We start from the raw sequence: 15,980 nt of genomic DNA on the forward strand, positions 1-15,980 counted from the left end.
CAGGCAGGATGGTGCTGCTGCAGTCATCTTGTTTGTGGGCTTCCTGAAGGCACCTGGTTGGCCACTGTGTGAACAGACTACTGGACTTGATGGGCCTTGGTCTGATCCAGCAGGGCTTGTCTTATGTTCTTATGTTAACATGGAAGGCTTTAAAAGGGGAGTAGACATGTTCATGGAGGGCTATTCATGGCTACTAGTCAAAATGGATACTAGCCATGATGCATACCTATCCTCTCCAGTATCAGAGGAGCATGCCTATTATATTCAGTGCTGTGGAGCACAGGCAGGAGAATGCTGCTGCAGTCGTCTTGTTTGGGGGCTTTCTAGAGGCACCAGGTTGGCCACTGTGTGAACAGACTGCTGGACTCGATGGGCCTTGGTCTGATCCAGCAGGGCTTTTCTCATGTTCTTATGCATACCAGCCAAGGGGTATGGGTTAGGGGGGATGCCAGATTGCAGTCCCCACCCAGCCATTGGGTGACCTTGGGAAAGACACTGTCTCTCAACTGACCCCACCTGATAGGGTTGTTGTGAGGATAAGATGGGAGTAGGGGAGAACCCTGCATGCCACCCTGATCTCCTTGAAGGAAGGCTAGGTTAAAACACAGTAAACAGGCACAAGAAACTCCTCAGTGTCGAGCAGTAGAAATTCAACAACCAAACGGAACAGAGGGGTCATCAGGAAACCAGCATTACTTGAAGGGCATTACTCTTTTTGCAGATGTTGGGATTTAAGCGCTGGATATTTCAAGTGGTTCATTCAAGTGCCAATCCTAATAACTGTGATGGTGAGTAAAAGATTTGAATTGGGGGTGGGGTGGGGATGAGGAGGGGGAGGAGAGCTTTTACTCTGAGAAAAATTAAGGGCGAACTGAGGGGCATCTGAGCACGTGGGGCAATATTCGGACCCCCACAACCGACACCAAAATGTCTTTGGCCGCCACTAGCAACCGTCTATGTAACAGGGATGTAGAACACCATGTAACTTAAACGCCTTTCTGGTAGTGGTGTGTACTTCGAAAATGATCTGGATTTCAAGGGAGGACACGCTTTTCATTATTCCAGAGTTTCTGGACTTTTATAAACTTTTCAGGAATTTGTTTCGGATAATTACTAGGCCCTGACCCGGAGAGCCCAGGCTAACCTGATCTCGGAAGTTAAGCAGGGTTGGCCCTGGATAGTACTTGGATGGGAGACCACTGAGGAAGTCCAGGGTTGCCAAGTCTCTCTTTGCCACCAGCGGGAGGTTTTTGGGGCAGAGCCTGACAAGGGTGGGGTTTGGGAAGGGGAGGGATTTCAATGCCCTAGAGCCCAATTGCCAAAGCGGCCATTTGCTCCAGGGGAACTGATCTCTATCGGCTGGAGATCAGTTGTAATAGCAGGAGATCTCCAGCCAGTACCTGGAGGTTAGCAACCTAGTTGCTACACAGAGGCAGGCAGTTGCAAACTACCACTGTCCGTCTGTTGCCTGGAAAAACCCCTTGATGGGTCACCCACTTTTTTCAGGTCCCCAAAATTTGACCCTGTTTTCCCAACCCCAACCCCTTTTCTAACCCTCCCAAGGCAGCAGGATCAGGGAAGAAAAGTGAGGAAGCTGTCTCTGCTGAACAGGTGTTAGTTAATCAGTTAGATTCAAGTCCAGTATAGGGTTGTCAGGTCCCTCTTCGCCACCGGTGGGAGGTTTTTGGGGGTGGAGCCTGAGGAGGGCGGGGTTTGGGGAGGGGAGGGACTTCACTGCCATAGAGTCCAATGGCCAAGGCGGCCATTTTCTCCAGGGAAACTGATCTCTATCGGCTGGAGGTCAGTTGTAACAGTGGGAGATCTCCAGCTAGTACCTGGAGGTTGGCAACCCTAGTCCAGTAGCATCTTAGCGTCTGTCTAAGGTGCTATTTACACAGCCCAACTAATGCACTTTCAATCCACTTTCAATGCACTTTGAAGGTGGATTTTACTGGGTGAACTGGCAAAATCCACTTGCAAACGATCGTTAAGGTGCAGTGAAAGTGGATTGAAAGTGTATTATTTGGGCTGTGTAAATAGCACCTATTAGAGTTAGTTAGTTACCGAGCAATCCTGGGGGAGGGGGCGGAGCTGCTCAGGAGCTGGTGTGACCCCTGTGCCGGCGTAAGTGCCACTTGTGCTGACTGAGTGGGCACGGCTCTGGGGAGCCACACAGCAGGATCCAGCAGGATTCCACAGGATCCAGTCCAAAGTCTCCATCCTCCCACTGTATCTCCATTTTGCCTAGTATGTGAGGACAGGAAATCCACCTTTATCTGCCTTGAGGACACGTAGAAGATGTTCCAAGGCCCCTCCCCTCCCTCCAGCAGAGCTAGGGTTGCCAGCTTCCAGGTGAGGCCTGGAGATCTCCTGAAATTACAGCTGATCTCCAGACAACAGAGCTCAGTTCCCCTGGAGAAAGCGACTGCTTTGGAAAGTGGAATCAGTGGAGTTGTAGACCGTTGAGATCCCTTCCCAAACCCTGCCCTCCCCAGGCTCCACCCCAAAATCTCCAGGAATTTCCCAACCCAGAGTTGGCAACCCTAAGGCCAGAACTGCCCATTTATTAGGGTTGCCAACCTCCAGGTGGTGGCTGGAGATCTCCTGCTATTACAACTGATCTCCAGGCTGCCCAGATCAGTTCCCCTGGAGAAAATGGTCACTTTGGAAGGTAGACTCTATGGCAAAGCTTCTTCAACTGTGGCTCGTGACCCCATCACATAACTGCATGTGGGGGTCGCAAAAACTTTGGCAACAGTAAAAGAATTGTTTGAAAACACATTTCTTTATGATTTATTATCAGTAAATGTTTGATTTGTATACCTAGTTTATATACCTATATACCAAGGGGTCGCGTAAAAATTTCTCGGGTGAAAAGAGGTCGCGAGTAGAAAAAGTTTAAGAAGCCCTGCTCTATGGCATTATAACCCAGTGAAGTCTCTCCCCTCCCCATACCCCACCCTCCTCAGGCTCCACCCCCCAAATCTCCAGGTATTTCCCAACCTGGAGCTGGCAACCCTACCATTTATCAGCCAGTGACACAGAACCAGGGCTGTCATTACACGGAGGCTTTTTTTTTTAATAAAGTTTTTATTGTTTTCTCATTTTAGACATCATAAATCAATTTCCATTAATACTTAACAATATAAAACAAAACCAAAACAAAATTTTTTTTAGAACATCTAACAAACGACGAGGAGTCAGAAATAACAAATATCTCAGGATTCACAACATCAACTAAAACAATAAAATATTTGGGAATAACTTTTCCAAAAAAAACCCAAGATCTATACAATTATAACTATCAAATGGTCTGGAATAAGATTGAATGTGACCTCCAAATTTGGACTAAGTTGAAGATTTCCTGGTTGGGCAGAATATCGTTAATTAAAATGAACATTCTTCCAAGACTGAATTTTTTATTTCAATCAATCCCCATTAAAATTCCAGATAAGGTCTTAAAATCTTGGCAACAGAAAATTAACAGATTTGTTTGGGACAAAAAACGCCCGCGAATAAAATTTAAAATTATGACGGATGAGAAGAAAAGAGGGGGCCTATCTCTTCCAAATCTAAAAATATATCACCAAGCTGCTACCTTAGTATGGATTAAAGATTGGATCATGCAAACTAACGAAAGGGCTATCAAACTAGAGCTGGCAAGTTTGCAAGGTGGAGTACACCATCTATTATGGGGAAAGAACTGGAAGAAGAGTGTAGAAGAAATCGGAGACCATCCAACTGTAGAAAATATGGTGGCAGTGTGGCGAAAATTGAAACCCAGATTGAGCTTTGAAAGATCACTATTGATGGCGCCCTTTAATGCCTATGGTTCAGTAACTGATAGGAAATTATATGGGACAATGCAATATCAGGACCTGGTAAAAACAGATGGTTCTCTCAAGACGTTAATAGAGTTACAAATCAATTATCCGCAGATGTCTTGGCTGACATATCATCAATTGATCTCAAGATTTAAAGAGGACTGCTGTACTCGGGGAGTTTTACAAGGTAAAACAGATTTTGAACAGCTGATAAGCAAGCCAACAGAGCATCTTTTAGGTAAAATCTATCGGTTACTCTTGACATACGATACAGAAGATGAACAAATAAAATCATGTCAAATTAAATGGATGGAAAATCTTAACGAGATCATAACAACGGACGAATGGGAGCAGCTATTTCGTGGAAACCTTAAATTTACGCTCTGTCAAGGGATTCAAGAAAACTGGCTGAAAATGTTGCACAGGTGGTACATTACGCCGAGTGACATCCAGAACATGAACACCTCGACATCTGGCTTATGTTGGAAGTGCCGTAAAACTAGAGGTACTTTCTATCACTGTTGGTGGACGTGTATGTCAGTCCAAAAATTTTGGAAGAAAATTCATAAAAACATAGAAATTATAATTGGTCAGCCTATCACATATGACCCTAAACTCTTCCTCTTGAGTAAAACACCAGATGAATGCAGTAAAGATCAACAAATCATACTAAAGTATCTGATAACAGCGGCAAGAATAGTCCTAGCCTCTTTGTGGAAAACAGAAAAAATACCAAAAATTGAACTGTGGATCGATAAAGCATATGAATTTATAACAATGGCACACTTAACAGAACTATTACAAATAGGCACTCAAAAAGCAAATAAAGACAAATGGCACATCTTCTATGAATATATTAAAACCAAAAAACAATAAAAAAATTTACAAACGTTATAAAAGTGAAGTTGACAATTAAATATATTATGTTAATAATGACGACAATTCGAACCTTGTTAAGGGGGTAAAAATATGTATTTTCTTGTTAAGGTTTTCCCCTACCCTTTTTTTTTTCCTTTCCTGTATGCCTACTCAATATTAGAAACTAATAAAAATATTTATAAAAAAAAAAAAACAATATAAAATTGAATTTATAAAAATTTCTAATCTAAGAAATAACAAAAAATAATTGACTTCCCCTTCACTCTCTTCTGTCCAAAATTAAATTGTATATACTTTTGCTAACAGTATAATCCCCCTCTGCTCAGTTACTTTATAAGTATCTTATTTTATCTAGGTAATATACCTGTAATCATCCTAATATTATAATTATATCAAATAAATGTGAGGGATTAAATCAAAGAGTATCCTTTAAAATGACCCATTGAAAGTTTCACGGAGGCTTGTTTATATCCTGCTAGGTTTTTATTTGTGCTGCTAAACTGAAGCATTTCCAAGTTGAAACTGCTTGTTTATTCATATTATATTTGCAAGTGGCTGTTGTTGTTGAGTCGATTGCTTTTTACTGGCCGTGATCTTTTCTAGGAACTCCCTGAACCGCCTCAAGACCCTTGTGGTTATGAGGTGGGGTATAAAGAATTTCAGTCAATTAAGTCAAAAGGGCGAAAAAAATAACGACAATCTCGCCAACTTTGGAGGCCCGGACACGCATGGTCTTTCGCCATGTCGACTTCTGATTCCTGCAAATTCTTTCGCTGGTAGCTCAGGATATATGTTTTTAAAGATCCCGGAGAAGCAAATGTTCAGGACCACACAATGAGACTTGGGAATGAGAGGGAGCCAACGGCGATTGAGAAACGTGGCAGACCCAGCGCGGAGCGCTGCCAACAGGCCTTGAAATTTATCCTCCAGTGACGGCAAGACAATGAGTTGGACGGAGGTTTTGCTGTTCCGCGGAGACAATTCCCACGCGGCGCCTGGCTAGGAGGTTTGTCCTCCTGGAGATGTTTGCAAGCACAATGGCGTCGAAGCGCATTCCGCGTTGCGTCTCCGGGGCTGCTCCGGAATTGCACGCTCCGCTGCGCTCTCGATTCCCCGACCAGCCTGTTGTCTTTTCCAATCGCGAATCGTTGATTTTTCTCCGTTTGAGTTTTTGGGAGATGGACCGGGGCTCTCCGAGAGGCGTTGCCCTTTCCTTCCACTACGTTCTAGGCTTTGGCTGGTGCTCTGGAGGGTGAAAGGGGGAAATCTTTTGCATTTAAGCTGCCAAAACCTGGAGAGATCATTTCTCTGAGAGATCAGTCGGCTGAGCTGGGCTGTTTGGAATAAACTGTTCCAATCGATGCAAGATGTGCGAATTGCAGATTGCCTGTATTTGCAGGGACAGTTTTCCTGTTCAGGATTGTGTAGAATCTGTAGGGAGCTGGAGTTGCAGAAAGGGTTGCCAACCTCCAGGTGGTAGCTGGAGATCTCCCGCTATTACAACTCTTCTCCAGGTGACAGAGATCAGTTCCCCTGGAGAATATGGCCACTTTGGAAGGTGAACTCTGTGGCATTCTACCCCATTGAAATCCCTCCCCTCCCTAACCCCTGCCCTCCTCAGGCTCCACCCCCAAAATCCCCAGGTATTTCCCAACCTGGAGCTGGCAACCCTAGTTGCAGAGTAGCTAAGGACTAGGATTGCCACCCTCCAGGGGATCTTTTGGAATTACAACTACCATTGCCAGGTCCCTCTTCGCCACCAGCAGGAGGTTTTTGGGGTGAAGCCTGAGGATGGTGGGGCTTGGGGAGGGGAGGGACTTCAATGCCTTGGGCACTTTCACACAACCCAAATAATCCACTTTCAATCCACTTTCAATGCACCTTAACGATCGTTTGCAAGTGGATTTTGCCAGTTCACACAGTAAAATCCACCTTCAAAGTGCATTGAAAGTGGATTGAAAGTGCATTATTTGGGCTCTGTGAAAGTGCTTATAGAGTCCAGTTGCCATAGTGGCCATTTTCTCCAGATGAACTGATCTCTATCGGCTGGAGATCAGTGGTACCGGTAATAGCAGGAGATCTCCAGCTAGTACCTGGAGGTTGGCAACCCTAATTACAAATGATCTCCAAAGAACAGAGATCAGGTTTCCTGGGGGGAAGAATGGCTGGTTTGGAGAGTGGACTCTATGGCATTATACCCTGCTGAGGTCCTTCCCCTCCCCAAACCCCACTCTTCCAAGTCTCCACTCCCCAAATCTCCAGGGATTTCTCAACCCAGAGCTAGCAATCCTACTAAGGACTGAACTACAAATTGAAATGTTCCAGTTCAAACCACTGTATAGCCTTAGGGAAAGGGCTCTCTTTGCAGATGCCATAGAGGGTGGTAATAATCCTATGGCCTCCCTTCCAAAGTTGTTGCTGAGTAATATCATTTGTCAAAGAGGGGTTTAAAGAGATCTCTTTCCCCATCCCCCTTTCCCCTCTCTTCTAGGCAAACTTTATTCTTTTTATCAACATTATCAGAGTTCTAGCAACGAAACTCCGAGAAACAAATGCCGGGAGATGTGATACGAGACAACAATACAGGTAAGTCCTCTTCTCCATTCCTTAAGGCACAGGGGGAGGGGCTGTGGGTCAGTGGAAGAGCATCTGCTTGGCATGCAGAAGGTCCCGGGTTAAATCCACGGCATCTCCAGTTAAAGGGACTAGGCAAATAGGTGATGTGAAAGACCTCTGCCTGAGATCCTGGAGAGGCGCTGCTGATCTGAGTAGACAATACTGATTTTGATGGACCTAAGGTCAGATTCAGTATAAGGCAGCTTCATGTGTTCATGTGAAGTTCCATACTAACCTTCAACACACAACTAGCGCTCTACCTAGAAAGAATAGAAGGGCATAGAACAGGAGTTGGCCACACATGTTAGATAGTTGGTAACCCATGGAAGGTCTGGGGGTGGGAACATGGGTTGGGCATGACATAAGAACATAAGAAAAGCCCTGCTGGATCAGACCAAGGCCCATCAAGTCCAGCAGTCTGTTCACAAAGTGGCCAACCAGGTGCCTCCAGGAAGCCCACAAACAAGACGACTGCAGAAGCATTGCCCTGCCTGTGTTCCACAGCACTTAATATAATAGGCATGCTCCTCTGATATCAGAGGGAATAGGTACGCATCATGACTAATATTCATTTTGACCAGTAGCCATGGATAGCCCTCTCCTACATGAACATGTCCACTCCCCTCTTAAAGCCTTCCTAGTTGGCAGCCATCACCACATCCTGGAGCAGGGAGTTCCACAATTTAACTATGAAGTCGTTGATGTTGCTGTGTCACTTCCAGGTACAACCCCAAAGTGACAAAGGGTAGCTCTAGGAATTACCAGAAACTCTAGGGTTTTACTATAGAGTTTCTGGCAATTCTTACAGCTATCCTTTGTCACTTCCAAGTTGTACCCGGAAGTGGCATAGCAGCGTCACTGGGGATGTGGGTTTTTTTTAGCCCTACCACTTCTGCTCCGAGTAACAGTGGGCAATGAAGCTTGCCAGCGGGAGGCCTCCCGCTATACCTGGGGAGTTGGCAAGCCTAGCACCATGTCACCCATTGGCACCATGCTGGGGATCACTGGTGTAATGCATTTGCACCCCTTGTTCCCAGCACCATGCTCTCTCGATGTGGCTTCAACATAAATATTAAAAGAATAGTGTAGCACAATCATAGAATCATAGAGTTGGAAGGGTCCACCAGGGTCATCTAGTCCAACCCCCTGCACAATGCAGGAAATTCACAACTACCTCCCCCACATACACCCCCAGTGACCCACACTCCACACCCAGAAGATGGCCATGATGCCCTCCCTCTCATGATCTGCCTGAGGTCTTAGAATCAGCATTGCTGACAGATGGCCATCTAGCCTCTGCTTAAAAACCTCCAGGGAAGAGAGCCCACCACCTCCTGAGGAAGCCTGCTCCACTGAGGAACCACTCTAACTGTTAGAAGAAAGTTCTTCCTAATGTCTAGATGGAAACTCTTTTGATTTAATGTCAACCCGTTGGTTCTGGTCCGACCTTCTGGGGCAACAGAAAACAACTCGGCACCATCCTCTATAGGACAGCCCTCCAAGTACTTGAAGATGGTTATCATATCCCCTCTCAGTATTCTCCTCTTCAGGCTAAACGTACCCAGCTCCTTCAAGCTTTCTTCATAGGACTTGGTCTCCAGACGCCTCACCATCTTTGTTGCCCTTCTCTAGACACGTTCCAGCTTGTCCAACCCTTTAAAACCCACACAACATCCATTAAAACCAAGGAGTTTTAAGTTCTTCAAAAACTGTCAGGATCAGGCGTCTGTCCCTAGGATCCCATAAGCATATATATATATATATATATATATATATAATTTTTATAACATAAAACATAAATCAAACAAGTACAATAAAAATAAAAAATACAGTAAAAATAAAACAAAAAATAATACAAAGGAGTATCTATATATACTTATTAATACATTCATAGTTACATAGTTTTTAAGACCAAAAAGATACCCCTTCGCCCCTCCACCCACCTTAAAATGTGACCCATCACCCGACTTCCGAAGAAGCGTCCTAACAGTTTTAAAAATATCTATCAACAATAAATATAAAAATATTAAAACTAGTTTCTATAACTCACTATTTAAAGTAGTAAAATCCATTTTTGCCAGTTTATACTGTCCGCATTTGTCAAATTGGCCTCGTTTGTTTAGGGAGGGGGGGGGAGAAAAGAGGCTTGAAAATTTGGGAGGAGAGTGTTTAATTTAAAGCAGCAGGGGTGAGGCGGGCACAGGCTGGAACCGGCCTTGGGCAACGCCACGGTTTGTTTTCCGACCCCATCGAGGCCTATCATTTACCTATTGATTTATTTCACGCCATCGGATGCTGGCTATTAATTATGGTTTGGATGTGCCCCGCTCTTTGGGGGACGGCTTTCCAAGCTATCAGTCGCTGGCGAAGGGAAAGTTGCGAGGCCCACGGGCGCTGGGTGCCCCGTCTGCAATTGCCTCCACGCTGTGCCACAAAAACCTCTGGCAGGGAATCGCCTCTCCTCCCTTCCCCTCCTCCCTGTCAGCCTCATTTCCAGGCAGAGGTTGTTCCCTCGGGGAACGCCATTTTCTTAGCAGAACCAGATGTTCCCATGCGCTCATACCCACTTTCGGCCGGTCCGTGGCGTTTAGAAGCATCTGATGGTTTCGTACCCTAAAGAGCTCCGAGGGGGGGGGGGGTCCCACATACTTGGTCCTGTGCAGAGGTATTTATTTCCACACACTGTTGGCATGGCTCACGCCGTCCCAAAGCTTCAGGGCTGGGAAATGCAGCAGGATTTAGCCTTGCCAAACCAACGAAAAAGAAAATGCCCTCAAATTCCCTGAAACTTCCCTACGTTTTTCCAGCTTACCTAGGAACCCCAAAGCTCAGCTCAGATAGGAAGGGCTTAACCCTCACATGCCTCGATTTATTTGTTTGTTACAGTTCCGCCTGCGGTGGCACAAAATGGCTAGCGTCCCTGAGCAAAGGTCTCAGGTTAAAATATTTAAATTGATAAAATGATAATTCAGTGTTTGTTAGCAATAATAGTAAATAGGGAGCCAGTGCGGTGTAGTGGTTAGGAGGGGTGGGCTCTAATCTGGAGAACTGGGTTTGATTCCCCACTCCTCCACATGAGTGGTGGACTCTAATCTGGTGAACCGGTTGGGTTCCCCACTCCTCCACATGAAGCCAGCTGGGTGACCTTCGGCTAGTCACCTTTCCTCACAGGACTTGGTCTCCAGACCCCTCGCCATCTTTTCTGCCCTCCTCTGGACACGTTCCAGCTTGTCCAACCCATTAAAACCCACACAACATCCATTAAAACCAAGGAGTGTTAAGTTCTTCAAAAACCGTCAGGATTAGATGTCTGTCCCTAGCATCCCATAAGCAAACTCATCCAGGCAGGTAGCTCTGAAGCAGTAATACTTTATTAGGAGCAAAAAGACAGATTAAAGGTTCCCCACTCCTCCACATGAAGCCAGCTGGGTGACCTTCGGCTAGTCACCTTTCCTCACAGGACGGTCTCCAGACCCTCTCCATCTTTGCTGCCCTCCTCTGGACACGTTCCAGCTTGTCTACATCTTTCTTAAATTGCAGTGCCCAAAACTGAACACAGTACTCTAGGTGAGGTCTAACCAGAGCAGAATAAAGCGATACCATCACTTCATGTGATCTGGACACTATACTTCTGTTGATGCAGCCCAAGATCGCATTTGCCTTTTTAGCTGTGCTGTGCTGTTAAGGGCTTGAAAATAATTCAGAACCCCACTAACTTTTTTTTTTCTCCTTTCCCTCTGCTGTCTCTTGCAGGAAGCTGCTGAAATCAACCCTGGTCCTTATGCCTTTGTTTGGAGTTCATTATATAGTTTTTATGGCCGTGCCGTACACAGAAGTGTCAGGGATTCTCTGGCAAATCCAGATGCACTATGAAATACTCTTCAACTCTTTCCAGGTATGGGATGCTCGCTGTGCTTCTTTTGGGAGGATCGTCGCCCATCTTTCTCACCATTGGAGTGTGTAACCTGCCCCCTTATATTAGGAGCCAGCATGGTGTAGAGGTTAAGAGCGGTGGACTCTGATCTGGAGAACCAGGTTCGATTCCCCACTCCTCCACATGAGCGGTGGAGGCTAATCTGGTGAACCGGGTTGGTTTCCCCACTCCTCCACATGAAGCCAGCTGGGTGACCTCAGGCTAGTCACAGCTCTCTCATCTCCACCTGCCTCACAGGGTGTCTGTTGTGGGGAGAGGAAGGGAAGGTGATTGTAAGCCGGTTTGATTCTTCTTTAAGTGGGAGAAAAAGTCGGCATATAAAAACCAAATTATTATTATTCCTTTTTTTAGTACTTTTATTCCTTTCTTTACTTTTTGTAATGATAGTTTAAAACCTTTATTAGCTGTCTTTCTCTTTGGCAGAAATCAGGGTGGCTTACAAGATAAATTAAACATTAAAAAAAACACAGTAAAAACAATGATAAACTGCAATTAGGGCTGCCAGTAATAAAAGCTAAATCAATCAAATGCAGTCCTACATAAAACTTTCTTTAAAGACCTCCTGAAGGTCAACAATGAGGGGGTCAGGCTCTCATCCCGGGGGACGTTGTTCCATAACTGTGGGGCTGCCACCGAAAAGGCCCTCTCTCCTGTCCCTCCCCTCCCCAAACCCCGCCCTCTGGCTCCACCCCCAAACCTCCGAGAATTACCCAACCCAGAACTGCCCACCCTCTTCCTCCTCCACTCCTTATCCCCCCCACTTCCCCCTCCCATTTTGTTCCTCAGTATCCCAATTTAACTTTCCATACTGAAAAGAAATGTTTTCTGCTATGAGCGATGGGTTCTTTTAATAGCTGCCCTTGCCTGTATTTAATAGCAAACACTGGTCCATTTCCTACTAAAGGCCTGAATTATTTGCAGGTGTTTGTTGCACCCTGCAGAGAGGGCCAGGATTCCTAGGACTTGTGCAAATGGGAGGCGTGGCCGGTTGTTCCCAGCTCCGTCTGACAAGTGCGACCCAAAGCCCGAAAATAAATCCCCAGTTCTGAAAACTGTTCCCAGTTCCTTTGCCTCTGGTCTCCTTAACAGAAGGGCGAAGGATGTGCAGTCGACACAAGTCTTCTCCAGAGCCCAACACTGCTCCCCTCCCCGCAATTGCGCATGAATACGTAAGAACGTAGTAAAGGTCATGCTGGATCAGACTAAGGTCCATCAAGTCCAGCAGTCTGTTCACACAGTGGCCAACAAGGTGCCTCTAGGAAGCCCACAAACAAGGTGACAGTAGCAGCATTATCCTGCCTGTGTTAAGAACATAAGAAAGGCCCTGCTGGATCAGACCAAGACCATCAAGTCCAGCAGTCTGTTCACACAGGGGCCAACTGGGTGCCTCCAGGGAGCCCACAAGCAAGACGGCTGCAGCAGCATTATCCTGTCTGTGTTCCATGGCACCTCATATAATAGGCATGCTCTGATCCTGGAGAGAATAGGTATGGCTAGTATTCATTTTGACTAGTAGCCATGGATAGCCCTCTCCTCCATGAACATGTCCACTCCCTTCTTCAAGCCTTCCAAGTTGACAGCCACATCCTGGGGCAGGGAGTCCCACAATTTAACTGCATTGTGTGGAGAAATACTTCCTTTTACCAGTTTTGAATCTCTCACCCTCCAGCATCAGCAGATGGCCCCCTGTTCTGGTATTATGAGAGAGGCAGAAAAGCTTCTCCCTGTCCACTCTCTCCATACCATGCATCATTTTATAGACCTCTATCATGTCTCCCCTTAACTGCCTTCTTTCCTAGAAGGGCCCCTCTGCATCGGCACTAACATGTGGTCATTTTCTCTCTTGTTCCTAGGGATTTTTTGTGGCCATCATCTACTGCTTTTGCAATGGGGAGGTAAGTCCCTCCCCTGCCCAAACCCGGCCCCCTTCAGGCTCCACTCCCAAAATCTCCAGGAATTTCCCAGCCCAGAGCTGACAACCCTACCTCACGTTGTTAAAAAAAAAAATCCCATGCATCTCATATTAGCATGTTGAGGAGAAGATTCCAGTCAAGCATGGTGTGTGTTTTGTATGAGGAGAGGGAGCGTGAGGGAGCGCTCGATTCCGCAACCCTACAGGCTCCTTACCTACCTCACAGAGCTGTTGTGAGGACAAAACAGAGGAGGATAAACAATATACGCCTCCCTGAGATTCTGGGAGGGAGGACAGGATAGAAATGGACAGTGCAATGGACAGATAGTCGAAATCGATGCAGTCTGAAAACAGAGACTTAGAACGTAAGAATATAAGACAAGCCCTGCTGGATCAGACCACGGTCCATCAAGCCCAGCAGTCTGTTCACACAGTGGCCAACCAGGTGCCTCCAGGAAGCCCACAAGCAAGACTTCTCACGAGGTTGCTGAGAGTATTTGTCTAGGAATGCCAGTTCCTAGTTGGGATATTCCTTGGTGGTCTCCTGTCCAAGTACTAACCAGGGCGGACCCTGCTTAGCTTAAGAGCGTAAGAAAAGCCCTGCTGGATCAGACCAAGGCCCATCAAGTCCAGCAGTCTGTGCACACAACCAGGTGCCTCTTGGAAGCCCACAAACAAGATGACCGCAGCAGCATTATCCTGCCCTGTGTTCCACAGCAGCTCATATAATAGAACCATAGAATCGAAGGGACCACCAGGGTCATCTAGTCCAACCCCCTGCCCAATGCAGGAAACTATCAACTACCTCCCCCCCCCCACATCCCCAGTGACCCCAACCCTCCCCCCACCCTGCAGGATCCCACAATCAAAGCACTCCAGGCATGCTCCTCTGATCCTGGAGAGAATAGGTCTGCATCAGGACTAGCATCCATTTTGACTAGTAGCCATGGATAGCCCTCTCCTCCATGAACATATCCACCCCCTTCTTAAAACCTTCCCAGTTGGCAGCCATCACCACATCCTGGGGCAGGGAGTTCCGAGATCTGCTGCCGCTACCGCCCCTTAATAAAACCTCATCTGTTTCTCAACATCCTCAGGTGCAAGCCGAAATCAAGAAGTCGTGGAGCAGATGGACGTTAGCGCTTGACTTTAAACGGAAAGCCCGCAGCGGTAGCACCACCTACAGCTACGGGCCGATGGTATCCCACACCAGCGTCACTAACGTCACCGCAAGAGGGGGGGTCGCCCTCCACCTCAACACGAGACTCATTCCGGGGGCCCTCAACGGACACCGCTATTTGCCAGGATACGTCAAAAATGGCTCCATTTCCGAAAACTCTATGCCTTCTTCTGTGCCGGAACAGTATAACAAAGAAGAGGAGTATCTCAACGGTTCGGGACTCTTCAACGGAGACAGGCCGACGGTACTCGTTGAGGCGGAAACGGAGACAGAGATGTAAATTTTTTTTTCAAGAAAGGAAATGGTTAGCGACTCAGATGAGAAGTTCCCGGAAAGCCTTGAGGCTTCAAAAGAATACCCAGCTGATCATCGAATGCCAAGGGACTTTGGCCAGTTTTATTTTTCTGGAACAAGACGTCAGAGGTTCTGCGGGAAGTGTAGGCCGTCTGTCCGATCACAGACTCTTTGCTTCACGGTCTGCTCTCCCGCGGTGTTAATGAAGGCCGGGGCTCTCTCGACCCGGCGGGGTTAGTCATGCTGATGGCAAACGAATGAAGGAGATACCTCCAAGTTTACAAGGGCTTCGCAACGGCTTGGCAGAGTTTATGTGCAACTCAGCAGCAATGGGGTCTGGCCATCTGTCATGCCTTGGTGCAACAAGAAAGGGAGAGCACCGTGGGTGGTACAGGCTATCCCAAGGCATTCACAGGCCGCGGTGGGCTTGGGTGTTCCCGTTATTGAAAACAAATTGGTTTCGTCGTGTGGCGTATCCAACACAGAATGGGCTGGGACCACTGGATCCTGGTGCCGGCTTGCCGCTCACTGGTCTAGGTCTCTGTGTTAGGGCTGAATTTTTTGTTCCCTCTCTGATTCAGATCCAGTTCTCACATGACTTGGCTGCATGTCCCTAGAGGAATCTGAAACTTCTTCCGCCTCAACAGCATGTGTTTTTTGTGGTAACGCACGCTAACAATTGCCAAATGGGAACCGAGCGGGCCCTCGATCCACGCGGAGTCTCAGTGCTGCGAGAAAGAACCGAGCGCAGTTCAGGCAAGGTCACGTAGCAGGTTGGCCCAAACTTCGCAACCATGTGGTTCTTCCATCGTCTAGTGGTACGCCTTCGCTGCTGCTGGTGGTGCTGGTAGAAAGTGCCGTCAAGTCACACCTGACGTGTGGCGACCCTGTAGGGTTTTCAAGGCAAGACACCAACAGAGGTGGCTTGCCATTGCCTGCTTCTGTGTAGCAACCCTGGGCTTCCTCGGTGGTCTCCCATCCAAGTCCTAACCAGGGCTGACCCTGCTTATCTTCCAAGATCTAATAAGATCAGGCTAACCTGGGCCACTCAAGTCAGGGCAGACAAACAGAGGTGGTTTGCCATTGCCTGCCTCTATGTAATGACCCTGGACCTCTTCGGTGGTCTCCCATCCAAGTCCTAACCAGGGCTGATCCTGCTTATCTTCCAAGATCTAATAAGATCAGGCTAGCCTGGGCCACTCAAGTCAGGGCAGACAAACAGAGGTGGTTTGCCATTGCTTGCCTCTATGTAATGACCCTGGACCTCTTCGGTGGTCTCCCATCCAAGTCCTAACCAGGGCTGACCCTGCTTATCTTCCAAGATCTAATAAGATCAGGCTA

The 15,980-nt window shown here is 47.0% G+C and overlaps 1 protein-coding gene across 1 annotated transcript in view; it reads left to right on the top strand.

The window, feature by feature from the left end:
- Positions 1-14,625, top strand: part of PTH1R (parathyroid hormone 1 receptor) — a 124,422-nt gene extending 109,797 nt beyond the window's left edge. The window contains exons 9-13 of the mRNA XM_056857658.1: positions 722-788; positions 7,195-7,289; positions 11,073-11,214; positions 13,107-13,148; positions 14,263-14,625. Coding sequence (XP_056713636.1) covers positions 722-788; positions 7,195-7,289; positions 11,073-11,214; positions 13,107-13,148; positions 14,263-14,625 — 709 coding nt within the window. The remainder of the gene's footprint in view (positions 1-721; positions 789-7,194; positions 7,290-11,072; positions 11,215-13,106; positions 13,149-14,262) is intronic.
- Positions 14,626-15,980: the final 1,355 nt, after the last annotated feature.

Source organism: Euleptes europaea, chromosome 11 (genome assembly GCF_029931775.1).
Source record: "Euleptes europaea isolate rEulEur1 chromosome 11, rEulEur1.hap1, whole genome shotgun sequence".
Taxonomy (NCBI): Eukaryota; Metazoa; Chordata; class Lepidosauria; order Squamata; family Sphaerodactylidae; genus Euleptes; species Euleptes europaea.